The sequence below is a fragment of the Idiotropiscis lumnitzeri genome, chromosome 16, assembly GCF_059441095.1.
Source record: "Idiotropiscis lumnitzeri isolate Australia: NSW breed Sydney's pygmy pipehorse chromosome 16, RoL_Ilum_1.0, whole genome shotgun sequence".
NCBI lineage: Eukaryota > Metazoa > Chordata > Actinopteri > Syngnathiformes > Syngnathidae > Idiotropiscis > Idiotropiscis lumnitzeri.
Window position 1 is genome coordinate 17,440,621 of NC_142406.1, and position 26,546 is coordinate 17,467,166.

The following is a 26,546-nucleotide window of genomic DNA, read 5'->3' on the forward strand; positions in this document are numbered from 1 at the left end:
AAAAAAAAAAAAACTTTTCTAATGTTTAATATTTCTGCCGTCAAATCACAAGAAGAAAACTCTCGAGTACTCTCGTAGTGAAAGTTACACAACAATAAAAGGTGAGTCAAATTACAATTTCAGGATTGGTGCTTTTTTTTTTTTTTTTACGTGTTTTTGACTTGTTTTTTTAACTTGGTATTGATGTCTTATTTGATATTGTATATGTGAAAGTTCTTTTTTTTGCCTTTGATCTTGTTTTGTGAATTCGGTCTCACTCATTTTGCTTTGTGACCGATTTTTATTGACTCGTTTTTGAGACAGTAAGTTTGTAGGGAGCGTTCTGCGGCGTCACCACACTTGTCTCAAGCTCACTACGAAGCTCGCATCTCATCACTTTATATTTTTATAATTTGGCATTCAAGTGATGCGTCATCTCAACATCGCATGTGCAATTTATTTTCTCTGCCGGAATCACAATATCGCCCAATCTTTCACACAGCAAAGTGCGAAAAAGTGGTGCGCACCGCTAAGTGTTAATTTGAGCATGTGATAATTTTCTCCTTGTCGAAGCAGCTCTGCACCGCATGCCTGAAATAGCTGTGATTGACAGGTACAGAAACGCTGTTACTATAACAACTACCTCCTGGCTCTCATAACCGCGCACCCCCTCCCACCACTTTACCACCTCACCCTTTTTCATTTTCTTACTGCCCCCCCCTTTCCCCGCTCCAAGTGCGTGTGGGTGTCAAGTGAGGAAAGAGATTATGGGGGGGGGGGATATGGCAGTATTCTTTCACGCCGAGATGCTTGGCACCTTTCATTGGATCTAACCTATGTGGGAGAGGGGGGGGGGGTGCGAGAGGAAGGAGAGTGGGAAGATGAAACGAGCGCTTACACAACAATGTGGCAAAATAAACCTTTTCTACACTTGCTTTTTGTGTTTGCAGTGTCAAGTGGCTCCAATTGTGGAGGCGCACCGACTCCACCCCACCTTCAAAAAAGCCCGATGAGTGCATCTCCACGACCGTCTTTCTGTGGTTCCCTTTTATTTATATTTTGGGTGCTGCTCTGTTAAGTGGCGCTCAATTGTGCCCCCCCTCCCTCTTAGAATAATCAAGTTGAGTGCACCGCCACCTTTCTGGGCTCTCCCAGGTTAAAATTTCCGATGGGTGTAAAAAGTAGTTTTTGCAATTAAAACTCCAAACTATCGTGAGCTTGTTCTGAGGGACTTCCTGCCACTAAGTGAGACGACCAATCCGTTTTTGTGTGCAATACACGCACACGCCGGTGCCATCTTTATATTCCCTTTGAGACTGTGGCAGAAATGTTCCCATGCGGGTGACAGCAGCTGTGAGCACAGGTATGTGTGCACACACACACACTAGCGAAGACGCACACATTCATATCTGTACACACACACACACACACACACACACACGTCATGGTCCTGACAGGTGACGCATTGTTCTGGCATGTCCGATTTTGGCAGCTTGTTTTCCTCCGACCTCTCACACTCTGATGACTCACGCGTGACGAGATGTGGTGGAGGTCTCGACTCTGTATACGGAGCGTCTCACATTGCCAAAGGCTCTCAGAAGGTTATGTCCCCTCATTATAAAAGCTATCTTTGGCGAGTGTGTGTGTGTGGGACAGAAAGGGAATGAATGAATGAGGAGGCGTGAGTGTGTGAGAGTCTTTATGGGTGTTTGTGCGTGTGCAAGTCTGCATAAAAGAATGATTGTGTAAGCGTGTATTGTATTTGTGAGTGTTTGGAAGTCTGTGTGTGCGCGCGCACGCGGACGGCAGTGAGTGTATGCAAAGAGTTTAGTGTGTGGGTGTGTCCCAGGCGAGCACGTGGCGGCAACGATGTGCGTCGCCTTCCCAGCAGCTGACTTCGCCCGCATGGCCACCAAGGTGCTCGCGGAGATGCGCCCTTCATCATCAGGAGGGAGGAGCTGCATCCTCCCGTGCGTGCAATTGCGCAATTTGGAGCTCCACCGATACGAGCGCACCCCCCAAAAAAAAATCACGGTAAATTTCCTCACTTTTGAATGAGTTTCGCCCAAATGTTTGGTGCACTTCCAAATTGTGGGCCAATCAGGTGCGTTTGATTTGTTGCAAATGTTGTCCGGGGCAAGCCGACAACTGCGCGTTAATTAGTCCGCCGTTTAAAGCGGGACGGGAAATGTGGTATCCAAGAGCACGGTCTCCACGGAGACGGTTGCCATGGCATCCGCTGAGATCTCGCCTCATTAGCAACAAATATAAATAGCCATCATGTGATGCCCCTGGCGGAGGGGAAATAGGAAAGGAGACTTAGCAAGTGAAGTCAAAGCGGTCACGAGGTCAGGGAGGAGCAGGAAGTATTGAACTTTAAAGATGAAGTCATCGATTGTCAACATTTATTGTCCTTCTAGGAATTCACTTTCTTGTGGCTTAGCTGAAGAGGATGCGTGTTTTTTTTTGGGGGGGGGGATTTGATCTCAATTCATTTAATTGTATTTAACTTTGCTATACTCCGTTTTACATTTGTTTTTAGGAATTTATCTGTACTTTCTCATTGCATGAACATTTTCGGCTGTAAATGCGCTCTGAGGCACGCGCGTGTGTCCCTGCTCAAGCTCAGCGTCCTGCGATCGTCCATCGAGGGAAGGCGAACCCACGCGGATTGCTCGTCTGCTGAACAGGTGCACTTCCGGTGCACTTCCGGTGCATCATAGCGCGCTTTGCCCCCCACCAAACCGCATCTCCCCCGCCTCCCTCTCTTTTCGTGAAGCCTTCTTCTATCGTGGGTGGCCTACCGAGTCCTCATTTCTGCTTCCACTCTCAGTGAGTCAGGCGCTCATTGATCAGAGAAGGTAAAAAAAAAAAAAAAAAAAAGTCGAGGACGCCCACCCATGTTGGCGCTTGTTGCTTTTGGAACGTTTTGACCGCACTGACGCACAGCGGCTAAAATTATCCACGCACGCACGCACGCACGCGCGCTCGTTGTGTTGACGGTCAGGACACACGATTTATTTGATTTATTTGAAATGACAAGAACTGCAAATGAAATGCTCACTCCATGACGTCACTTGTCAACACAATAAGAAATCAAAACTTATTGCGTGAAATCAATCCAAAAACGTTTTCCTTTCTGATGAGTTTTGTGTTTGTAAAATATGAATTAAGTCACGAAACCGAACAGTTTTGAGGCGGCCATTTTGCCACTTGCAGTCGACTGAAAATGACATCACAAAAGTTTGAGATGCATTTTATGTACGAAATGTGTGGTATAAATCAAATTGGATTGAATTTGATTTGATGACAAGGCTGTCCCATTGCGACTCGCCTGTTTTTGGGGTTTTTGGCGTGACGTTTGCAAGTTGTGCCCTTCACCGCTGTGATGTCATTTTCAGTCGACAGCAAGCACGCTAAAATGTTCCAATTTGCTTTTGTGGCCTCAGTCTAAAGTGCGTCTTCCAACGTGCATTGACTTTGGCGTCATTTTGGTTCCACAGCAGTTAGCTGTTTTGTTAAATCAATGACGTCATAGCAACAATGTCACACCCATGCGAACGCACTTGAACGATGAGACGCATTTGTCTGCCTGCTGTCTGCTCACTCACTCGTTCTCTCCATCATACTTTAAATATTCATAAGCGGACCCTTGTGAATATTCATGAGCCCCCATCTTCCATTAATATTCATGAGCCTCACTTGTTGAGGTGTCATTCTACCTCTTTCACACACACACACACACACTATAAAAGGTGCGTGATGACTTATGTTCTGTTTATCACACTGCACTGATGCATGTTCCCCGTTCATGTAGCTTTCAAGTTATCAAGAGTTGCAAAATGAGCTTAGTTTTTCTTACTTGCATTGCCTCGTCCAAAAAGTCCAAAATATGGCAACGGTGTCGCAACCAAATGTGGTATAAAACTGCCCTAACCTTGTCCAAAAAGTAGTTGATGTAGCTTGTATTAATTAGCCTAGCATTGACCAAAAACTAACAAATGTAGCATCGGCGTCGTTAGCTCATTAGCTTAGCATAAACAGTCCAAAAAAATGTAACATCCCCATGTCAACCAGCACTTCTATAACAACCTAATTAGCTTAATATAAGCAGTGGCCCATAAACTTGTCATAATGATGCCTGAGAAGTGGTCTTTAGCTTGCCTAGCACCACAAATGACTGGAAATGGCGCCCCGCTTCGTCGATCGCATAAGCGGTAAGCGAGGCTCCGAAAGCGGGAAGTGACGTTAGCCAAAGTGACACATGCTCACAAATACTCAAATGGCGCTTCAGCTGTTCATTCGCTAAAATAATGGCGCCTGTTTCTGTAACTCGACCATCCCGGCGACCAGTCTCAGAGTCTCCTGTGTGGACGCATGCCTGCCATACTGAGCACAACAGCTGTGTTGTGTGTGTGCTCATGCTCAGTGTTTGTTCATCTGAGAGATGCGCATTCGCGTTCATGTTATAATGCATCATTTTTTCTGCTATTTTGACACATTTTTGATTTCATGTCGTGTGAATGCTGAGAGAGGAGCATCCTTGTAAATGCTTCATTGCTATCCGTAGAATTCTCTTGTGACTGTCAGGAAGGTGAGCGCCAATCATCCATGCTGAAAAGAGGATGGCTCACATTTGTTCCATAGTTTCTCTTCTTGTGTTCATGCTGAGAGAAGATCATTCCAAAACTTGCGTTCCTACACTCCTCTTCACGCGTCAGGCATCCACACCGATGTCGTACGATATGAATTGTGAAAGATGATCATCCTTGAGAATGCTCTTTTTATACGATGGTCGTTCTCATATTTTTACACAATGGATCTTATTGTGGCAATGATCGTCAAATATATTCCGCTTTATGTGAGTGACAGACAAGCACAGCATGATTTGTGCAAAATGATGCGAAGTTGTCCAACTACGTTGCTCTTCTTATTGTGACAATTCAATTGACACTCATGTTGAATGGCGACTCTGTCAGTGACAACCGGTGGTCATCCAGTAAGCAACATGAACTGTCTGCCATGCTTGATTGCAACTGTTGAGTCCATTTAGGTCTTGCTTTCTTTGCTCTCTCAGATTTGTTTCACGTGTGATCTTGTGTCTCAGGATTTGACGGGCATTGACGCTAAAAGGGGGCCAGGTGAGGCGTTTTGGCAGTGCTGCGAGCCTCACCCCCTCCCGCCCTCAAAGACGCCCCCCCCCCCCCCCCCCCTCGACGAGAGTGGAGCTAAAGCGGAGGAGGAGCAGCCCGGCTCCTCACTCGACGATTTCAACCCGATGAGAGGAGAGCCACACCGGCTTCAGCTCGTCGTCGCCTCCCGGTAAGATCTTCCGCCGCTCGAGACGACACAAACGCGAAAAAAAAAAGAGAAGCTGACATTCGCTGTCGATCTAAGGCGTCACTCAAAGATAATTGTTCGAATTTGATTGCGGTTTTTTTTTTTGGGCGGGCGGTTGTCGATGAAACAATTGAAGTCTCATTTCGCCGGTTGGCACGTGCGAGTCAACTGATCGTTTTTTTTTTTTGTCGTCTGCGCTAAAAAAAACACACAGATTTCCAATCGTTTGATGAATGTAGTCGATTTAATTCGTTTTGAGTTTGTATGAAAGCCGACTGAAGCGAGGCAGCAGAAAGTCCAGCAGCCCCCGGTAGAAACCCCCCCCCCCCCCCCCCCCCCCACGCCTCCGGGTAAAAATAGCCCCGCCGTCGTCAAGCGTGTCCCGGCACTACAGTAATGCGACACAGCAGCGAGTGTGAAGCTTCATCATCTTCACCTTCTTTTTCTTCTTCTTCATCATCTTCACCTTCTTTTTCTTCTTCTTCATCATCTTCACCTTCTTTTTCTTCTTCATCATCTTCACCTTCTTTTTCTTCTTCTTCATCATCTTCACCTTCTTTTTCTTCATCTTCATCTTCATGACACCTGTTTTGGAACTTTCACTCCACTTGGTCTTGCTCAGGTGACTTAGTGGGCCTCAATGCAATAAAAAGGTCTTAAGAAAAAAAACAAAAGTGATGATGACGATGCGGGCAGGTTCTTTCCCCACCACCTCACTTTTTTTTTTGGGGGGGGGGGGGGGGGGGGGCTGTGACGCAGCTGTCGCAGCCACAAAAGCTATTGTGGCTGCACAGGTGGAGTCGGCAGAACAATGCAACCTACATTCCTCTTACTTTCTGTTTAACGTCAACTTCTCGCGCAGGAGGAAAACCATGCAAAGATGTCGCTTTGTCGTGGAGGTGTCGTTAAAAAAAAAAAAAATCTGGCCAGTGTTGGTGCTTGGAGAGTGACGCCAACTCGAGACTGGCACGTTTCCACTACGGCCAAATTGTTGTCCATTTAAAGCAATTGCTCGATTTTGTCCGCTTTGATCTCGCAAAAAAATTGAGGAAAATCTTTCAACAAGAACGAGCTCAAGGATGGCGCAACGCCGAGGCCCCGGCGGAAATCTCCAACATTTTATTTGCTATTCTGAAATATATTGATACTTTATTTTCTTTACGGTCAAGCCCCACTTTTGAAAAAAAAGTAATAATACGAACAAAAAACACAGCGTCAATATTCATGCTCACGATGTCCGATCATAACAAACGGCATCCTGCTAAATGGAAATGAACGTGCTGACTTGAAATAAAATCAAGTCAACCACTCTGTCCTGTGCATGTGAAATGTTGCGGCACGTTATTATTGATGACCATCACGTTGCGCAAGACAAATCAACACAATAACTCACGATAATGGAGTTGTTGGAAAGGAAATCCCGAAAAGTTGTCCACAGGTTGCAACGTGAAATTAATTGGATGTTCTGCCCAAATCGAAATGCCAGCGCGCCTCAAAGTAGATTTTGGACGCCCGTGATGCGGCAGATGGATGATGACGATGACGATGATGTTGCCGCTTGCTCCTCGCCTCCCGCCTGCCATCCGTCACGTGCTAATGATGGTGTCACGCCTCCTCCTCTTCCTCCTTCGACCCCTCTTTTTCGTTTGTTGCCCAGATTCCTCCGATTTTCTTTCTTTGGCGTTACGAACGTATTTCCACAGAGTTGCGCCTTCAAAACAAGGTTGGGGAGCCATTTTGTGATCAGGGGCCATTTTATAGAGAACCCTGGGGGCGTAGTAAATTTATAAAAAAATAAATGGCAGCACGCTTGGCTCATGTCAGCTAAAAAAACACGACTTAAAAATGTGCGTGTAAATGGTTGTGCCCTCACATTGGCTGGCGAACAAAATCCATTTTGTGTTGTCATTTATCACAAACTCATTTGTTTGTCCATATAAAAGTTGGAATCGTTCGGGATTTTTAATGAGTTCTTTTTTTATTTGGTTTTGACTTTAAATGAGTTTTTTTGATCGTCAGAGCTGGTTAGTTAGTTTTTTTTTTTTTTTAATCAAAACTGCCTCATTTTAGTTTAGGCATTATGAGTTTGAGTTTTGTCATTTTTAAAAACTTTTTCCATTATCTTCTCGTCAACGTTACTTTTAGTTATTTGATTCGATTTCGTGAACTATAATAACCTTGACTGGTGACCAGTTCATTGTTTGTTTCTTTGTGCCCTGTGATTGGTTGGTCCAAAGTGTACCTAATGGTGTGTCCACTGCACAAAATTATCTACTGTGTGTGTGCGCGCGAGTGCGTGCGTGTGCGTGTTGTTCTTTAGAGTGCGCTGCCACTGAGCGGCACGTTCGTTCTTCTCTGTCTTCTTATTCATTTCCCGCCAGCCTGTTTTGGGAGCCGCCATCCTCGGAGCTCATTATTTCACCGTCTCAGGTGTTAGCGGGATAAAACGTCCCCGCGGGCATCGCGTTCCAACTGCATGCGAAGGGCGGAAGCCATTTCTTTTTACGCGTGCCCGCGTGTGCGTGCCCGCGCGCCTGTTCCCGCCGCTCCGGTATCCGGGAATATCTCGCGCGTATCGAATGAAGCTGCGCGCAGCTGTTGCTTCTAAGAAAAGCTTCAGGACGCGTTTGAACACGCGAACACAATTTATGAAACTACACGAATGCGCGTGTCAGGGAAGGAAGGGCCCAGAGATTCACACGCGCGCACACACGTACACTTACTATAATAGGCTTTGAGGTGCAATTAGCTGTCAGGCCAGGAGGGAGGAACGCGCACGCGCACGCACACGCGCACGCACACTCGCTCTTAAGATTGCCGACTTGTCATTGCCAGAAGCTATGCCTTTATGCCGCAGCAGTGTTAAATATGACTGTGCGTGTGCGCGTGCGTGCGTGTGTGTGTGTGCAACCAATAACATTTTTTCCCACCTCTTCTTTTACCCTCCCCCCCCTTCCTCCGAAAGCAAGCATAGAAAGAGCAAGAGGAGGGATAATTGTGTTTCTGTTGGCTGCCCCATGGGATCATGGGATATATGACCTCATCATTCACCTGCAAGCGTCTTAACTGAGCATAGGTGGGCGGTCACACGCACACGCACACGCACACGCACACGCACGCACGCACGCACGCACGCACACACAAGGTCACATGAACAGCCTCGTAAATTCTGGCCGTGCTTTGCAGACGTTCGATGGACGCAACAGTCGAGGCTGACCGCGCCCACCACGTGGCGCCGTGTGATGTCATCGGTAGCCCCCCGCCATCCCTCCCCTGTGGCGCCGTGCCCACCCATGAGGACGACAAAGACCGCAAGCAGGTACGCTTGCCAACGCTTTCTTGCGGAGAGACAGCAAAATTGTCTCCCGACGCGATTTTCCACATTCAGACCGACGAAAGAAGTTGCCGGGACGAGCGCATTGAACACCTGACTCGCTGCTCCGGTTGCGGTTAGAAGCGGTTGTCGCTGTTGCTAGCTCGCCTTTGTTACGGCTCCGACGCTTACCTTGAAGGAACACGCGCTCGGTCGATTAGCTCCACAATTTGGTGGTTTTCTTTTGATACGGAACAGCCGGCAGGGAAACGAAAGCGACAAAATGCCGTGCGAAAGGGGCGGCGCACGAATCATGTAAACGCGCAATGACGAATGTCGTCCCTCGCAGAGTCTTTGTCATCAGACGGCAGTGCGGAAAAAAGTCAAGGTAAGCGAAAACGACGGCGCCCGGCATTCGTCACAACACGTCGACACGAACACGCCGCGCCTTCGCTCATTTGTGCCGCTTCTGTCGACGCAGGGCAAAGGCAAACTCGTGCGCGGCATGGCCGTGTGCGACGATGCGTCCGGCGAGGAAGAACATCTTCAGGTAACGTCATCGTCATCATCGTCACTTTGTCCTCTTCCTCATCGGCACTTCCCGCTCACCTGGCAGGCGCCGCCGGACGCCGGCGTCGACGGCAGCCGGGACGCTCGCGCTTCCTGTCGGGACGAGGAAGCGGCGAAGGGCGGCGCACTTTCCAAAGGTGCGAGCTGGAAGGAAATCAGGCGGTGGTTCTGTGCTCCAACTTTATTGATGCCTCAAATATCTATTTGATCAATTATTCATCTCTGGAGTGTGTGCGTGTGCAGAGAGCGGCGTGGAATATCGTGACTCAACGGGTGTGGACCTGCATCGTTTCATCGTGGACACGCTGAACAGTAACCCCAGAGACCGCATGATGATGCTCAAGCTGGAGCAGGACATGGTCACCTTCATCACAGGAGATAGGTACGCACGCACGTACACACGCACGTGCACACGCACGTGTGAAGGGGAGAGCGTCCTTCTGTGCTATCGGAATAATTATCCACACTGCAAAGTCTGCTCAAGATTGAAGACGGTCGTTTATGTTTTGGACAAACTTCAATACATCAAGAATTTAGAGATGCAACACACACACACGCGTGTACATGTGTGTGTGTGTTTGCATACGTATACACACAGACAAAGAGAGAGAGAGCCCAAAGGTGGTGGTTGAAACCAAGCAGGCCATGCTCCAAACTTCCATAAACTGTTGCTAGGCAACCAGCCTGACATTGCACTGGTGGACAAACATCAGAACACAGCAGTCATGAGCGACGTCGCAATCAGAACGAAAAAGGATGAAAAGATGCAGAGATCCAAAGGACGGAAGGAAGAATTAGGGAACTTGCGGAGGGCAGCGACATCAGCGGCGTCGTTGGTGAGCGAGGAACTGGCGGCAGTGAGCACCAAGCTGGCTGATGTCAGCAGCAGGTCAAGAGAACCACGTGCGACATTTCTATGCAGAAGGCTGTAAAACTGGCAACAGCTAAAAACCCTGCGCAGAACCCTCAAGTTCTCTGGTCTCTGCTAGAAGAACCGAGCTTGGGGGAGAAGTCGACGCCCCCTGGTCCTCCCTGACGTTGTGGTTCTTCTTTCCGCAGCGCGTTCAAGAAGTTCCCGCACATGTCTTCGTACCACCGCATGCTGGTGCACCGCGTGGCCGCCTTCTTCGGGATGGAGCACAACGTGGACCAGACGGGAAAGTCGGTCATCATCAACCGCACCGGCAGCACACGCATGTAAACGCACACGCTCGTCACGTCAACCGTGAAACGTTCCGCGATCGACACGGTGGGTGGTCGTTGTTGTTCTTGTCCAGACCGGAACAACGTTTCCTGGATCAGGTTCAGGAGGACAAAGCCGCCGAGATGCCTCACTGGAAAACTATTTTGAAACGCGACAGCGACGCGGACGAGCAGGTGGGCTCATCTTTCTTTGATTTCTTGAATCTCGCCTCGCATTCGAACACGCCGTTTCCTTTTTGAAGCCAAAGCGCACGTCCTCAAAAATTCCTTTCAGTTTTGCCGTTTTTCATGTTGACTTTGCCTCAGCCACGACGCTCTACCTTCCGCGACAAGCAAAGCAAGTCGGTGGAGGAGCGAGAGGAGGAGTACCAAAAAGTGCGTGAGAGAATCTTCAGCCAGGAGGTGAGACGCTCGCACGCAATCTCAACAAAACAAACTCGTCAACATTTTTTTTCTGTCCCCCCCCCAAAAAAAGCCCGTCTGCACACATGAGAGCGGCCATGTTGAGACCAGGTACGCCCCCCCCCCAACCGAATGTCCTCGTTCACCCTAATCCAGTGACAATGGATCATGAACATAAACGCGTGTGTGCGTGTGCGTAGGCCCGCCGAGGAATGCAACCCGTACGCCGAGACACAAAGGAGAAGGAGGCTCTTCAGGTAGCACATTCATCATCTTAATTTGCAGCGAGCGCACGTGCACGCCTGCGCGCTGACTAATTGAAGTGAGCGCACGGTCGGCAATTAAGGACACGGGGCCATTATTTGAAAAACTGCGCTTTTATTTCAACTCCCTTGTGCGCATCAATCGTGTTGAAGGCAAACTTGACTCACTTAATCAATTCACACGTCAAAAAAACCCAAAAGATTTTCCTCAATTTCCGTTGTTATCGTGCCTTTTTGTGAGACGGACACCTCCATTTAATTGTATATTTGGAGAACTTTATAAGCAACTGCAGCTCGAATAAAGTGCTGAATATAAAATTGGACATGCGAGCAAAAACAATCAAAACATGAAATACACTCAAAGTGAACAAAATGTTTTGCTTTGCTTGTTTCATCTTTTCTTAATCCTGTGCAGTCCATTTTTAGTGATATGGACCTTTAAGAACATTATGACGTTAAGACATTTAAAAATAACAATATTCAATGAAGTGGATTTTGTTTTTGCTCATTCGAACACAAAAATGAGAACTGTCATAAAGAGCCAGAATTGAGGAGGCCACGCCCCTTAAAGGAACAAATCCAATTTTTATTACAGTGTGACCAATAATTACTATTTATAAAACCAATAGATTTCTTCACTTTCTCGTTTATTATGATTATATAAAATTGAGTTTTATTTAAAAACTGACAATAGAAATGTGATTATTTTTTTTTCCCTTTCTTCTTCTCTTAATAACGCTCCAGTTCATTCAAAGGAAAACATTGATTGGATAGACAAGAAAATGAAGCTTTGTCACTGAACGAATGAAACGTGAACGTCAAGGTGCCGCTGGACATGTGGCGCTCCTCAACATGGCCGCCAACGGCGTCCATCTTGTTGCCCGCAGGGGGAGCCGCGACAGCTCGGGTTCCAGCTGGACGGGCAGCAGCCGGCAGAGCAGCACTGAGACCGACTGTCGCTACGGCAACGAGCCCCGGCCATGGAGCAGCACCGACTCGGATTCGTCCTCGTACCGGTGGACCGCTGCGGCATCTAAGTCCCACCCACCCCAGGCCGCCAATCCCACATGGGAGCCGCACGGCCCAGCAGGTGCGTGCCACCTTGGCAAAAAGTCTTCAAGCTGCACGCACAAAAATCAGAGAAACACTTTTGTTGTCGTTTTGGTCAAAAGTTACCTCCCAAAATCGGTGATGCTTTTCATATTTCATACACCAAAATGTGTATCAAGCTTTTAATGGACATGAGTGACATAATGCTAAAGCAAACGCTTGAGTGCCATCTTTAAAAATATTCTGTACCGCCGTCATGATCAACTTTAAAATACAGCAACTAAATTGTTCATCAAAAATGAGGCTAAGGTTTGATTTCTAAAATCGAAATTATTAGAACATTGTGTACTCTGATCAAATGTAAGAATAGTTCAAATAACTGATTTGATAACGTGCACTCTACATGATCTATTTTGGAACTAAGTACTCGGTTTCACTCGCCGCTCAGGCACCAGCGCCCCCTAATGAAGACAAACGTCACACCAAAGTGTCGGCGATGATCTTGTCAAAAAATCCTTCCTTTCTCTCCACCAGGTTCCGTCTCGCTCTACAGGGTGCCCTCCGAGCCCCCCGTCATGGCCGAGACCCCCGCCCACTCCGCTTGCATCCTGGAGAACGGCATCCCCCCGGGAAGCATCTTGGTCAACCCGCACACCGGTTGGTGCGCACACACACATTAGCGGCAGGGGCGCTCATTTTCAAACCCAAATGGCCCCCGATGTTTCAGGACAGCCTTTCCTGAACCCTGATGGAAGTCCCGTGGTGTACAACCCGCCTGGTTCTCAGCAGCCAATCAGGAGCCAGATGCACGGAGCTCCAGCACAGCAGGTAACACATGCACGCACGCGCACGCTTGCACAAAGATGAGTGCTATGCAAGGATGAGGGGGAAAAAAAAGTCTACACACCCCCGTTCAAATGCCAGGCTTTGGCGAAAAAGAAAACGTGAGAAGAGAACGCATTCGAAACCTTTTTCGACCATAAATGTGACCTTTAACATGTCCAACTCAATTCAAGCAACGTCAAGCCTACGAGAACAGCTGAACTTTAATTTGGGGTCGATCAGGGGCTTTTGAAATGGTGGCAGGTGTGTGCTGACTCAAAAATAACGAGTTTTAATGTGCTTGGTTCATTCTGAACACACAGCACCAGGTATAGGCAGGTGTGTACACTTTTGCAACATCATCTCATTAGTTTTACTTCCCCTCACAAAAGGGACAAAAAAAAAATATCAATGAAGTCGTCCAGAATCAAGGTCACACGAATGGTGGAAAATGTTTTGAAAAGATTTTTTTGATATCGCAAAAACCTGACATCCGAAAAGGGGTGTGTACACTTTTGATACCAACTATTAATGTGCCGTGACTTGTGTGTGTGTTCCAGGTGTACTCCTCCGCCTCATACACGGCCCCGCAGATGTTGCCAGTGGCCCCTTCGCAACCTTACCCCGGCGTACGTAGCACTTCCTGTGAGCGCGCCAACGCTGACTTCCTGTTGACGTTTGACTCGAACTCGCAGACGGAAGACCTGTCGCAGCAGTTTGCCCACGTCGCTGTCAGCTGTCAATCGGCGGGGGAAGCCGCGCTGCTTTATCCTCCCGCCCAAGGCTACGTGTTTGCAGCCCCGCCTCCCCCTGCCGCCGCCCCTCAACAAACGCCCGACCCCCACAGCTACTGCCAGCCCTCACCGCAGGTGCAAAAGAACACAGACATTTAATATTAGGGATGGCCGATATTGGTACCACATATTGATTCCGATAAAGGCAAAAAATAAACATTTTCCTTCTCTGCATGGAATTTAAATGAATTTTCAGGGTCAAATATAAAATATTGATGACAAATCAATTGGTGCATAAATTGTATTGATCATGATATCCTCTTTTCATAACTTATTTGGATGAGGAGAAATATTTGTTAGATCTAATCATGTGTTTTGTTAAAAACACAATTAGGTTCAAATCAAAACGCCCCCCCGCCCGCCCCAAAATAAATGAATAAATGCCTCACCACTGCAGTTGGGTTGTGTTGTGTTCCAGGTGCCCGCCTTCTACTACAGCCGGTATCCTACCTCAGCTCAACACCCGATCAAAGCCGCCTCGCCCGGTTGCAGCGCAGGTAAACGCCTCACCCCAAGGAGACCTCCATCAATGTCGAGAGTAGTAGACGAGGGGGCCGTTACACTGTCAGAGATCAAGTCCTGACGGTCTCACAGTGAACCGGTCTCTTTTCCTGCTGCTCATGCTCGTCTCAACTGGAACATCTTTTGTTGGGGGAGGGCGGGGCGGAGAAAGAAAAAAATGCTACGCTACCCCAAAAAAAGTTTCGTCATGAGTTTTTTCCTGTGTTGGCGCCAGGTTACGGCCCCGTCGTGGGTGTCCCGCAGCAGCCGTCGTACACGACCGTGTCGCCGCACCACTGTAGCATTCTTCAGGTAAACGGCAACACCCCAAAACATTGAAATCCTAAAATTGGGGCAAATCACAATTTTCTTTCTCTCGCTTTCTAATTTTTCTGCAGGGCGGGGTCTCCGCCTATCAACCCAGTAAACTCGGCGAGGCGGGATACTGCTGCGTGGTGGCACCACCGCAACACCACTGTAGTGCCACCTGGACCACATAACATTGATCTTGCACACACACGCCCATAGCATTATCCTGCCGCATGTTCGCACAAAGCGCTCTCACATAATGCACTGTACCAAAGCTTAATAGTACATAAATATATACACACACACACGCACACGCACACACACACATATAAAGTGTAGATAGATAAATACGAAGCTGCTGTATTGACTGCATAATTTGTACTAGACACAAAATTGAGTTTTATATTGATATGAAATGGTTCTATACATTGAGATTGATGCCAAAAAATGCACTGTGTGAAAATATTTAATAAAAGCACATTAGAAAAGTCCCGTTTCATGGATCGATGTCGGTTTCTTTAGCGACATGGCCGCGCCGAGTGGAGTCAAATTAGATTTTCTAACGATTCAAAGAACATTTTGTTTTTAAATAATCAGCGCCACCTACTGCCCAAAGACTGTAACCTCAAGCCTTTTACATTTTCCCATGTACAAATTGTGTTTAAAAATAAGTAATTCAAAAACAAAACAAAAATCATAATTAGGCCTTATTGATGGCAAAACATTTTTATCCAATAATTTTTTTTTTATATCACTATTTTAAAAGTTTCTAGTTTGAGAATTGTTAAAGTTGCACGCATGTTGCTTGGTGCAGTTTTGCTATTTTGGTGCCAAAAGAGTTAAACCTTCGGGTTGCATATTGATGTAAAAAATGCCATATTAAGTTTTTCTTTTATTAACGGCCATATATGTTTTTATATAAACTACCGGTTATCGTAAGGCGTTAAAAATGGACCATATCGAGTATGTTTTTTTGTTTTTTTTTTAATCTTTTTCCAAACGACTAATCTTCGTGACGTCATCAAAAGCTGCGCGCGCATTAGACTCAAACCACCCGGAGACACGCACGTGTGGAGCTGTGATTTGGATTTATTTATTTATTTATTTTTTAAAATATGGGCATAGCCTTCTTGAAGTTTTTGAATCGTTTTCAACCTTTTCGACATGCCAAGTTGTTGTGCGTACGAAAGGGAGTGAAAAGCGGTTCACATTTTTCCTCCTTCGCAAGACGGAGCAGCTGCAAACCATCCAAGCTCATTTGCGCTCTGGTAAGTTCTTGTTTGGTTCATCTTAAATGTTGACCAAGTGGTCAGGAATTGAGGAATAATGTCATCGTGTGTGTGTTCAAGCGAACTCATTTTCGTTGACGAGTTTAGCTGCAAATTCGCTCCATGTAAGTCAAACTTGTGCGACGACGTCCCGGACGTTGCGATTTGTTTAGTTTGAGAAGATGTTTGCATTTGATTATTTTTTTTATTTTTTTTGGGGGGGGGTCTGTGATTAGAAGCACTTAGTTATTAAATATATCCGGACTTTTTGGCATTTGTCACGTGTGCCTCCGCAAATGACTTGCGTGGCCTTTTGCCTTCACTCGAGCAATTCTGGATAAATTGGTTTTCATTTTCCGAGTTGGGCCGATTCCTATTTGAAGCCAATGAAACTTATCCATCATCCCGACCAGGCTTTAAAATGAAATTTGGATTTCATAAAGCCGCCGCCATGCTTTAAATTATTCATAAAGCTCGCTCGCTTTCCATTTTCGTCCTGGATGACTTTCACGCGAGCCAGCAGGCAGGTTGATGAGCTTTAATATTAATCAGAATAATAATAACAAAAGGCACATGTACAGCCATAGTGAGATGAACAAGTCCACTGAAGCTTCTTTTTTTGTCCTTTTGAAAACAACCCCCCAAAAATACAGCAGAGGTCAGGAGGAGAGACGTCTATCTGCTTTACAGTAGATTCTATTCACGTAACATCTGATCCTTCAAGTAAGTCCAACGTCCTTTCGGTGGAGGACCCCCAAAACACACACGCGCGCGCACACATACGCGCGCACAGAAAATTAGGTTAAATCTCTGACATTGTTTTCTTCCGTATTTTACAAAAAATCCTTTGACATGACACGATTTTAAGCAAAATTCATATTTGAAAAGGGCGAATTACAAATGTAGAATAGGAAGAGAGCAGCTGTTAAATTTGAACCAGAAAAAAGAAATTAGGCTCAAGTATATTTCAAATTGCGGGTGAGAAAAAAAAAACTTTTTTTTATGCACACCTCACCAATTGAATGTTATAAATTTATTTAAAAAAGGGTTAAGCTACAACCATAAAAAGCATTTAACTTTGATGTTTGTCACACTTTTGGTCATCATCCTCAACACGTTTAAGTCGGGAGAATTTTTTTTTTTTCCCAAAGCCGACCATTTCCAAATTTTTCAATTCAGGTGAGGATGTTTTGAGAAATGTTGGTTCTTTACCCTCAAAAATGTAATCAATGCTTTTAAGAACATTACGACATGCCACTACTTTTAGCAGAATCGGTTTCAGATTTTGGAAATTTTAAAAATGATCAACAAATACATTTAGCAAATGCGCGGAAATATTGTTAAAAAATGTTTTTAAGAATTTAAGTTTTCGTGATGTCAAAATGTGGCTGAAAATTACATTTTGGAAAATGGGTGGATGTGGCTTATTTTTTTTTTTAATACACACCAAAAATATTGATCGTCACACAAACGCACACATGAAATATGAGATGGTAAAAGCAACTAAAACATTCATATAATTTTCAAGTGTTAAAATATAAATAAAGCGGAGTCACGCACACCCAATCACTCGTCACAGCTCAGTCGAGTCAACGCTCGTTTTCACATTGAGGCACACAGCCACGCACACACTTGCAGTCGTGTGCGTGCGTGCGTGCGTGCGTGCTACTTTTGGCTCTTGGGTGTGAGGGGCGCCGATCGCTGCGCAGACCACCTCAGGACCACCAACCCCAAAATCAACCGCGTTTCTGAAGGGGGTCCTCACTTGTGTTGTAGAAGGAGGTAAGTGGATTATTAGCGCGCGCGTGTGTGTGTGTGTGTGTGCGCGCGCGCATGCGTGTCAAGAGGTATCAGTGGTTGAGTGGCGGCGATCGTCTTCATCTTGTTCTCGGTCGCTCCTTGTCGTGACGCTTGACTCGTCTTGTGTTGTTTACTTTTGGACCTGGAAGATGAAGAGGCGCAGGTTGATGTTTTTGGCGGCGAGCAGTTTGTTGCACTCGACAGAGTCGCAGATGGGCAGCAGAACGTAGTCCGTCTCGCTGTCGTCGTTGCTGAAGGCGTAGTGATGGATGACCGGTTTGATGCGCACGTCGTCGTACGGGCCCTTCAGCAGCAGGAAGGAGCACTCCAGCGCAGAGTTCACCTGCTCAACATATTAGGTTGACGATTATTACGCACCGTCTGGAAAAGGCAAAAAAAGGGGCCTGAACTTTCGTTCACGCAAGGAGGAGTTCTTGTCGTCCCTCCAACGACGTCATACTAAATACAAGCTCGGAAATTGTAGCACGCTGAGCGGAAAAGGAGCACGGCACCTTCTGGCGAGCGGACGTGAAAGCGTTTTGCTGGTCGGCGAGGTGAAACTCACCTTACTCTTGAGGATGAGCTGGAAGGAGAGCGTGCGCTTGCACGACAAGTTGGGGTTGCGCTCCGAGTCGTTGACGCGCGCCTTCAGCACCCACGTCTGGTTGAGCACGGTGAAGCGCGGCGTCTCGTAGTACAGCCGCGTGATGAAGTCGTCCGTGCGGTACGGCCGGAACTGCACCTCTGACGCGCACAAACGTTTGTCCGGGTCAACTTCATTTCGAGTGGCGAGGCGAGCGTCTTACCGGTGAAGCCGATCTTCTCGTAGCAGAGCAGGCTGAAGATGCTGTTGTAGAGCTGCATGTCTCTGCGGTGGTTCTGGTCCATCTCGCCCAGGATGCCCATCAGCTCGGTGCCCGTCTTGGTGGGATGCGAGCACTCGCCCTCGTGGGCCGGCATCTCGTGGAAGGGGCCCTGCCACGGGCACCCGATGCGCTTGTACTTGCACAACGTCACCCTGGCCACAAAAACAAAAATGGCAGCAAGTCACTCATCTTGGATGGAAAAAGTGTGCGCAGTTTCTCACTCTCGCCGTCTCTTTCATTTGTTTTTGTCCGCTTCGCACGTCATCTGTCTGTGTTCTCTCGCTATCTGACTGCATCTGTCTCGCTTTGTCTCACCAGCTGTCTGTCGCTCTTTCCCTCTCATTTTCTGTCTCTTTCTCAATGTCTCTCCAGTTTTGTTTTTTTTTTTGCTTTCACCCCCACTCCGTCTGTCTCTCACCTGTTGCTTTCTGTCCATCAGTCAGTCCTTCTCTCTGTCTGTCTCTCACCTTGTCTAGCTGCGCTGACATCTTTCTCATGTCTCCATTTTCTCCGCTTCCCCGTTTGTCGCACTCACCTGTCCTGACACTCGTCCTTCTGGTGTCTCTCCAGGCTGGACCTTGGGAACTGTTTAAGGCAGAATGTGCACTCTGTGGGCAGCTCGCTGACCGCTTTCTCCACCGCCAGGTTCCTGCAGCACAAGTTCTTGCTGATCTCGCACCTGCACGTCAACAGCAACACTTCAGCCGTGGGACTCGCTAGCGCCACCTAGCGCCTGGACTTTGCGCAGCCTTACCTGCAGTTGGGACACGTGGCCTGCTCCTCCTTGAGGCGAGAGTCAGCCAGCAGGTGAATGAAGCAGCCCGCACACATCAGGTGACCGTTGGTACACTAGCGGTCAACATGTCACCAGCAGACAAATGGGGGGGAAAAAAAATGGACATTTGGCGAGCAATAAACATGGGGGGGGGGGGGGGGGGGTCGAGCACAGACAAGTCAGCATTTATTATGACTACAATTTAATAGAATTTGGTTTAATTTTTTGGGGACAAAATACACTAAAATTGTATTTAATAATCAAAATTCTAAACTGGTCTAAAATGTTTTTTCTCAATGTAGATTGTTTGATTTTTAATAGAATTCACATTTAAAATTGTCATTGTTGGTTTTGTTTTTTACCTGGAAAAAATAAAAACATAAAAGTAGTTTGACTTTACAAGTGTATACAAATGGCAAAGTTCATTCAAATCGGACAAAATGTTATCTTTAAGTTTCAACATTCCGACCCACATGCTTAATTTTCCAGGCTAAAAAACTGATCTAGGAAAAAAACCACTTTTTTTTTGGCATCTTGCACATTTTTGTCACAAGAATTCTGGATTTGATTGTGATTGAATTTGGTTTGATGTATTTGCTTCCAACATGTACAAAAAAGGTTCTTTCAAGTCGTCGTTTGGACGATTGTGAATGATTGGGGGACTTTGTGAAGGCGTTTGTGGATTAACTTTTCACTGCTTGTGCTTGCACATCATATTAAAGCAACCTTGTGTGGTGTGCAGGCTACTGCATGCTCGACGTTGAGCCGGTGGCAACTTGAAGGGCAAGGAGGTGGGAGTGGACTACTTTTATTTGGAGGGTTGTTCATGAAAGTGACTTTAGTTGAAGGTTATTTGAAGATCATGTCACACTTTGGAGCGAGAACGGGCGCTGTGTCAGCACACACTTGCTCGGGCCTGTGCTGTATTATTTCCAAATTCATGAAGCATCAGGTTGCTCCACTAGTTTGCCAATTTTCGTGTTGCGGGGAAGTGCAGGGGCATGTTTGTGCCATACACGTTTACCTGGTACACAGACGCCTTGGGCAAGTCTAGGCACACGGTGCAGCAGAGCACAGAGTACAGTCTCTCCTCCAGTTTGCCGGACTCCGCCTCGGGCACTTTGGTCTTCTTCTTGGGCGGCTCGTCCGAGTCCGCCTCGGGCCGCATCCCGACCTCGTCCTGCCCGACGATCCCGAGCCCGAGCCCGGCCCCTGCCCCGGCCACAGCCGCCTCGGCCGCCCCCGCCGCCACGGCCGCCGAGGAGCCGCCGGGTGCGGACATCAAGTCATCGTCTTCCATGGCGGACATCCGAATCGCTCTCGAACTTCCCACGTAGCCCCCCACCACAAATTCACTTGCTTCGATCTTTGCTGTTGGCTAGCTTCGAGGCTAACTGACAGCTAGCTCGCTAGTCGGCTAACACTACGGCGGAGTGCTAGCTTGCTCGGCTCCCTTGTTATTTGGAGGCTAATTTTCAAGCTTTTGTGGAAGTCGCAACCGAGGCGAAGACAAAATGTCACCCGCGGGGAGGACTTACGGTACGGCTAGCTAGTTGACACCGAGCACTGAGCACGGCGCTCCGGGAGGGAGGAGGGTTGAGCAGCCAGAACAAAAACAACTCAGCTGTTTTTAAGGAGGGTGGGGGAAGCTCTCAACCTCCCGACAGCTCGGCCCGGTTCGGCTCGGCTCGGCTCGGCTGACCCCAAGTCCGGCGTGTCCGCTCCGGCTGCCCGAGATGTCTTTCCCCGTCCGCGGACGCTTGTTGTTGTTGGAGGCTAGTCTCTCGGGCTCACACGGCCATCTTTGTTTTTCCTCCCCGTTCGTCTCCCCCCTCTCCGCCTCTCTAAGCTTTCACCCTTTTTATGACTCCGGGTCAGAGTAGGCTTCATTTACTAAGAAAAAGAGCATTTTTTTCCAACGTTGTCAATGGCGAAATTGCTGTGCAAATGGCCGCCTTTCGTCCTGGTCGCGTCGTGTCGAATCGGCGGACGGCGAAATGTTTTGTTATGGCCACAGATGACTTGAGGAGGGGGGGGGGGGTATTTAAAGAGTTAAGGAGCGCGCACGCGCAGTAGCTGCCGACAAAGCAAGAGGGCTTTGAAAGCTGCCCAAAGTTGTGTCAGCTGACTGCTTTTTAAAGCCGTTTGAGGGCTCGTCTGCGCTCACGCCGATGCACGAACGAGCTTTGATGACCACGACTCAATTACTAATCACTAAATAATACCGAGACTCCTCAAAAAAGAGTTTATGGATTCTTGTTGTGATTTGCATGTCGGCACGTGCTGCTTGTGCAATCAGCTGCAAGTGGGCTGACTGCTTCTGGGAGACCCTCAAATGTCTTCGGAACTTCTTATGGTTTAATGATACAGCCAGAAGTACAAAGGCTTGGAAACTGTCACGAAATTGAAATCTAGGTCGACTTTATTTTATATACTTGACTTATTTGGAATCATGAAAAACGGCAACAAAATTCAATTTGAATGTATTTAGACTTATTTAAAGTCTGCACATCATACCTATTTTTTGAAGCCCGCTAATCTGAATGAATCTTATTTTACCTTTACATTTTGTGCACAAAACTATTTAGTTCAAATCAAGTGTGGTTTATGTAAAGTCTGTATTTTTAACCCCCCCCAAAAAACAACCAAAAATTGTTTTAAGGATTTTTCTTTAAGTAAAAATATGACAAATGCTTTTACAATGTGTAGTCAATCATAAACCTAGTTTGACATTGCAGTTTGTTTAAAAAAAAACGATTTTGCTCAGTTTTCTTTTCCTCAACCCTTCATTGCATGTGTGCTTCCGTGCACGTAAATGATGAAACCAGAAACGCAAGGCGGTGCACCAAGGCTTGAAAATCTGTTCCACCTCCAATTTGGAAAAGGTGGCACAGGCGGTCCAGGATGCGGATTTCTTATTTGGACTGGAAAAGGAAGTCACGTGACCCTAATGCACATGCTTGGTCTTGTGGCAGCTGATTTGCATTTAATACATAAAGGAAGAGTGAACTGGTGGTTTTTGTGGACATTTTGGCTTCCTGTTGTCACGTTGGCTGCACCAAAAGTGAAAGTGACTTTTTGACACATCTCCTCTTGTTTGAACGGGTTGCTTGTTTCAGCCCGTTTGAGCGTCTGAACCGGTCGGCTCTGCAAGGCTAAAAGTTTCCCTCAGTGGAGTCTGGACCTTCTTTCTGTCTCGCGGTGCAGGTTCTTCCTCCGTCCGTGTCTTGGGGCGGCACTCCAGCGCCGGCCGCCTTGGCCCTCAGCCACGGATGCCGCAACGCGTGTTCTGCCGTCATCCTTGCGACCGGGTCGGTCTGGATGAGGCTTGACACCAGGCCTTTGGCTTCTGCGCAACAAAATGAGTCCGGTTCAGTTGCATTTATGTGAAGCGGTACACTCCTGCCAAAGCACACCGACGATATATTTCACGTTTTCGTCTTAGTGCCGTGTGGTGCTGACACAATGATATCAAATCTCTGAAATTGTGGTTGAGCGCCAAATGGTCGCACTTCTGATGTGTTTTAACCTTCCGAGATGGCGTCCCAATAGGGCGGCAGGAAGCGCACTTGCCCCCGTTTGATGATCTCAAACAGTTGGTCCTGGTCTCGATCGCGACTTCGAAAGGGGGCGTAGCCGCACAGAAGGATGTAGAGAATGACACCCAGCGCCCACATGTCCACCTCCACGCCGTATCCTGCCGGGTCACGTCCATCACGTCATTCGCAAATGGTTCCGCAAAGACTTTGCCGCAGCGCTCACCCGTCTCGGACAGAATCTCGGGCGCAACGTAGGTCGGCGTGCCGCAGACGGTGAAGACGGGCTCGGTCACCACCATGGCGAGGCCGAAGTCGCCCAGCTTCAATCTGGTCAGGCCGGGAACCGCGTGAACGATCTGAGGGGGGGCAAACACTCAGATTACACAAAGTAAAAAATAAATCTCCATGTTCAGTGACTTTTTTTTCCGATTTGCTTGAAACATTTTATTTTTCAATTATAAATGAAACAAAAAAGTTAGACAAAGGTTGCTGTCCAACCAAAGGTTTTGTTAAAAGAAAGATTTTCATAGCAATCTGGAGTTTTTCCTTTTGATGTCGCTGTCCAATGAAAACCAAATGCCTCCAAGCTTATTTGAAACGCAAAACGACCTGGTTCTGTCAGATGCCCAGAATTGCTTTTCAACGACATCATTTTGCCAAATATTCAGCACGAGCGTTTGTGTTGACTGACCAGCAGGTTTTCCGGTTTGACGTCGCGGTGGACGACGCTCCTGCGGTGAATGTACTTGAGCGCCTCGCTCACGTCGGCCACCATGACGGCCGCCTCGTCCTCGCCGAAGCGTCCGCGCTCGCTGATGGCCTCGAAGAGGTCGCCGCCACTGGCCAGCTCCATGACCAGGTAAGCCCTCGTCGCCGTGCGGTGCTGCGCCACCAGCCTGATGATGCGCGGGTGCCGCAGGCTGGCCAGCAGGCTCAGCTCGTTCTGCAGCATGTGCTCTCGGCCCAGCAGCTGCGAGCGCTCCACCATCTTGACGGCCAGCGGACGGCCGTCGGCGCGGCGCCGGCACTCGCGCACCACCGCAAAGTTGCCGTCTCCCAGGAGGCGGCCCAAGTCGTAGAGGTGATCCACGTCGGCTTCGGAGACCTCGCTGTCCTCCGAGCAAAGCCCCGACAAGTCCCTTGAGATGCCACGGCCACTTTTGGAATCTGTCGGCGACCCAAGATTACTCGCGTTAGTTGGCTACGTTTTGTGTTTTAAGCGATCGACGAAAGGAAACCATTCTTCAAAACTTACTGTGATGGCAGCATTGCGCGTTTTGTATTTACGCAAAGCAGAAAATTTGCCTTTGCCGCTAGCATGACGCTAACGCATAATGGAGAACGCCATAGACCGGCTAACAAAACTAGCATCGTTAAACCTTGAAACAATTCATACGCGGAAAGAAACGAAGAACGGCAGACGATTAGTCTGAATTGAAAATTGGAAAGATGAGGAGCCTCTTTTGTTGGCTGTCAGTCACGTGAATGTTTTTTTTTTTTTTTTTTTTCTGTGTGTGGAATTTTGGAACATGAGAACCAGTGAACCGCCAACCTCGGGGTGGACTTCTCGTTGGTTTCCTGCACAGGGGGGGCAGCGAGGTCCTTCCTGAAAGCGGCTTGCTCCACTCCGGACTCGGACGCTTGACTCTTCTCGCCAGGCAGTTTTCACACAGACGAGCAAAGTTGACCTCTCGCTCCCGTTGAAATGGACCAATGGCAGGCGTCCCTTCCTGGCAGACGCCGCCCCTCACGCTGAGCTTCTGCAAGCGGTTCGGAAGGTTCCTGGACGCGCCCTTACTCGGCTCCTCCGTCTCGGGTGGCGGTCTGGCTTCCGTGGGCTGCTTGTCGGCCGCCTCCTCGCTGTAGCCGCTGTCCGCCTTGGCGGCTTTTTGCGGCACCGGTCGGAGCTTCTTCTCCCAGACCAGCAGCGCCTCGGCCCGGTAGCGGGATTGCTCCGGGAACAGCTCCTCCAGCGCCTCCCGCAGGCCGCTCAAGTCCGGGCGGCCTTTGCCCAGCGCCAGGAGGGCCGTGTCGCCACGGAAGAAGTCGCCAATGCTCTTCACCTGCGGTAGAAACTTGATGAAGTTTCGCGGTGACAATTTTAGGAAGGCAAGGAAGACCCGACCTCTCGGGCGAAAGCCGTGTAGAGGCGGGTCACTCGAGATCGGTGCCAACGGGGAAACCCAAGCGCTTCCGAGACATCCGATAGGAGCTGCTCGAAGGAGACCACGCCCCTGCGGTTTAAAAGCACCGTCACCTTGGAACAAAAAAGTTGAGTTTTAGTGTCACACCTGAAAAGTAAGCGAAAATGCAAAGAATGTCATTTTTGTTTTTCATACTCAGTAAATCCTTGTGGGAAAATCCCACCATCGGTTTCTAATCACTTCTGATATCGCCATCCAATGTTTACTTGGCAGAGGGCATTGAAAAGCAACCTTGGCTAACGAGTCACATGCTGCTTCACCAAGTTTCAACCGGAATTCAGACGGTTCACCTTCCGTGGTGCGCCCCGACCGGGTCGAACGACGGTGACCAGATGGGGTCGCTCGGCGCTTTCTTCTGCGTGTCGCCCATGGAAGCGCGGCAGGTGGGGGGGCGCCCCCCGGATCTGCCCCGGGCAGTGGCGAGGGCGGCCGTGCCAGGGGGGCGGCGGCAGCGGCGGGGCAGCAGCACTACCACCGCCGGGAGCTGCTAAAAACAAAAGATGCCAGATTAGGACTCCCGTGGTCTGTTTTGAAGAGGACCCCCGGAACCAAAATGGCTGACTTCCTGTCTCTTTTCAGACATGGCTTGCTGCTGTTTTCTCGTCGGTCACTGAACTTTTGGAGAATCCCCAGAAGCCTTGGAAATGGTCACGATTGACCCTAAAATGTCCGCTTAAAAAAGCAAAATGTTAAATGTGGCTTCTTGAGACTTTTGCGGTTCGACTTGTGATGAAAGTTGACATTTTTGGGTGAAACTGCTGTTGGCTGAATTGCCGTTGATTTTCGATCAGCAACATTAATAATGACGACGCATTCGGAACATGATAGTCGCGCTGTCCTTGTCGCCAACAACTCCTCTTGACCAGATTTGAGATTTTCTTTCCATTACATGGAGTGCAAGTGGTGCCATTTGAGAGACTTGATGGGGCCTCGGATGAATTATTTAGGCTTTCTTGAGACGGACACACCTGAGCAAAAGCTTTCTTGACCTCAATATTTGCATCATTACTGAATGAATTAATGAAGCTTTGAGTACATGCGACATCTTTCACTTTTTGGAAAACAAAGTCTGGGAGAGTTGTGACTGAATGTACCCCCCACCCCCATGTATCCGCATTTTGCAAGGCATCCCTAAAAAGCTGCTTGTACTAATACTAATTGTTGCACGGATACGTCTCAATCCCAAAAAGCAAAACTCACCTGTCGTTCTCCATTTCCCTGCCGCATCGCAGCCAAAACGAGCCTTCGCAGGCGGCGCCATTTGTGAACAAAACAAGACAGAAAGAAGTGAGGACCAAGTTCCAATTGCTAGTCTCTGACGTCACCACCTTGCGAATGAATGTGACACGAGCTGGCGTGACGCGGTTGCCATGGTTATTGGTCAAGCTTGACTGCTTGGAGAAGGAAGTTTAGTTAATTGGTACTTCAAATTAAAAAAAAACGTAGCCGCTAAAATTGTTGCTAGATCACAATTCAGTCACACATTATGCTAACCAGAGTGATAAAAATGATTCTTCAAAATAGGACGAACGAACCCGACTTTAGTCT

At 47.9% G+C, this 26,546-nt stretch overlaps 3 protein-coding genes across 5 annotated transcripts; 1 reads left to right on the top strand and 2 right to left on the bottom strand.

Moving 5' to 3' along the window:
- The first annotated feature begins 2,570 nt into the window (after nt 1-2,570).
- Nucleotides 2,571-14,777, top strand: arpp21 (cAMP regulated phosphoprotein 21). 3 transcript variants are annotated; one of them, XM_088318792.1, is made up of 21 exons: nt 2,709-2,840; nt 5,087-5,301; nt 8,285-8,395; nt 8,506-8,638; nt 8,982-9,020; nt 9,114-9,182; nt 9,249-9,339; nt 9,446-9,584; nt 10,262-10,399; nt 10,480-10,579; nt 10,712-10,807; nt 10,881-10,918; nt 11,008-11,064; nt 11,958-12,160; nt 12,655-12,777; nt 12,848-12,948; nt 13,503-13,571; nt 13,638-13,811; nt 14,155-14,233; nt 14,473-14,549; nt 14,636-14,777. In XM_088318792.1, the coding sequence occupies exons 4-21, from the start codon at nt 8,513-8,515 to the stop codon at nt 14,735-14,737; spliced, it is 1,821 nt and encodes a 606-aa protein (XP_088174918.1). In that variant the 5' UTR covers nt 2,709-2,840; nt 5,087-5,301; nt 8,285-8,395; nt 8,506-8,512; the 3' UTR covers nt 14,738-14,777. The 3 variants fall into 3 exon arrangements, with proteins under 3 accessions (XP_088174916.1, XP_088174918.1, XP_088174917.1); XM_088318790.1 differs by having other exon boundaries at nt 2,571-2,840; nt 8,982-9,182; XM_088318791.1 differs by lacking the exon at nt 2,709-2,840 and having other exon boundaries at nt 5,243-5,301; nt 8,289-8,395; nt 8,982-9,182.
- A 2,457-nt stretch (nt 14,778-17,234) lies between these two features.
- Nucleotides 17,235-21,284, bottom strand: zftraf1 (zinc finger TRAF-type and ring finger containing 1). The gene is made up of 6 exons (XM_088318911.1): nt 20,280-21,284; nt 19,235-19,329; nt 19,016-19,159; nt 18,421-18,632; nt 18,180-18,358; nt 17,235-17,957 (listed from the first exon to the last, which is right to left on the bottom strand). Exons 1-6 carry the CDS (start codon nt 20,562-20,564, stop codon nt 17,745-17,747), a joined length of 1,128 nt encoding a protein of 375 aa, XP_088175037.1. The 5' UTR covers nt 20,565-21,284; the 3' UTR covers nt 17,235-17,744.
- Nucleotides 21,285-22,410: 1,126 nt separating this feature from the next.
- Nucleotides 22,411-26,259, bottom strand: dclk3 (doublecortin-like kinase 3). The gene is made up of 8 exons (XM_088318314.1): nt 26,199-26,259; nt 25,289-25,485; nt 24,920-25,051; nt 24,347-24,857; nt 23,486-23,961; nt 23,018-23,150; nt 22,785-22,952; nt 22,411-22,604 (listed from the first exon to the last, which is right to left on the bottom strand). Exons 1-8 carry the CDS (start codon nt 26,257-26,259, stop codon nt 22,411-22,413), a joined length of 1,872 nt encoding a protein of 623 aa, XP_088174440.1.
- Between the last annotated feature and the right edge of the window lie 287 nt (nt 26,260-26,546).

What these genes read in the sequence shown, in the direction of transcription:
- arpp21 (XM_088318790.1), top strand. Translation starts at nt 8,513, where the DNA reads ATGGACGCAACAGTCGAGGCTGACCGCGCCCACCACGTGGCGCCGTGT. An exon ending in GGGCGGCGCACTTTCCAAAG is followed by an intron (nt 9,340 to 9,445) that starts GTGCGAGCTGGA and finishes GTGCGTGTGCAG; the next exon opens with AGAGCGGCGTGGAATATCGT. An exon ending in AGCGGCCATGTTGAGACCAG is followed by an intron (nt 10,919 to 11,007) that starts GTACGCCCCCCC and finishes GCGTGTGCGTAG; the next exon opens with GCCCGCCGAGGAATGCAACC.
- zftraf1 (XM_088318911.1), bottom strand. Translation starts at nt 20,564, where the DNA reads ATGTCCGCCATGGAAGACGATGACTTGATGTCCGCACCCGGCGGCTCC. An exon ending in GCCACGTGTCCCAACTGCAG is followed by an intron (nt 19,160 to 19,234) that starts GTAAGGCTGCGC and finishes GTTGACGTGCAG; the next exon opens with GTGCGAGATCAGCAAGAACT. An exon ending in CGAGAAGATCGGCTTCACCG is followed by an intron (nt 18,359 to 18,420) that starts GTAAGACGCTCG and finishes TGTGCGCGTCAG; the next exon opens with AGGTGCAGTTCCGGCCGTAC.
- dclk3 (XM_088318314.1), bottom strand. Translation starts at nt 26,259, where the DNA reads ATGGCGCCGCCTGCGAAGGCTCGTTTTGGCTGCGATGCGGCAGGGAAA. An exon ending in CGAGATTCTGTCCGAGACGG is followed by an intron (nt 22,953 to 23,017) that starts GTGAGCGCTGCG and finishes GTGACCCGGCAG; the next exon opens with GATACGGCGTGGAGGTGGAC. An exon ending in TTGGGACGCCATCTCGGAAG is followed by an intron (nt 22,605 to 22,784) that starts GTTAAAACACAT and finishes TTTGTTGCGCAG; the next exon opens with AAGCCAAAGGCCTGGTGTCA.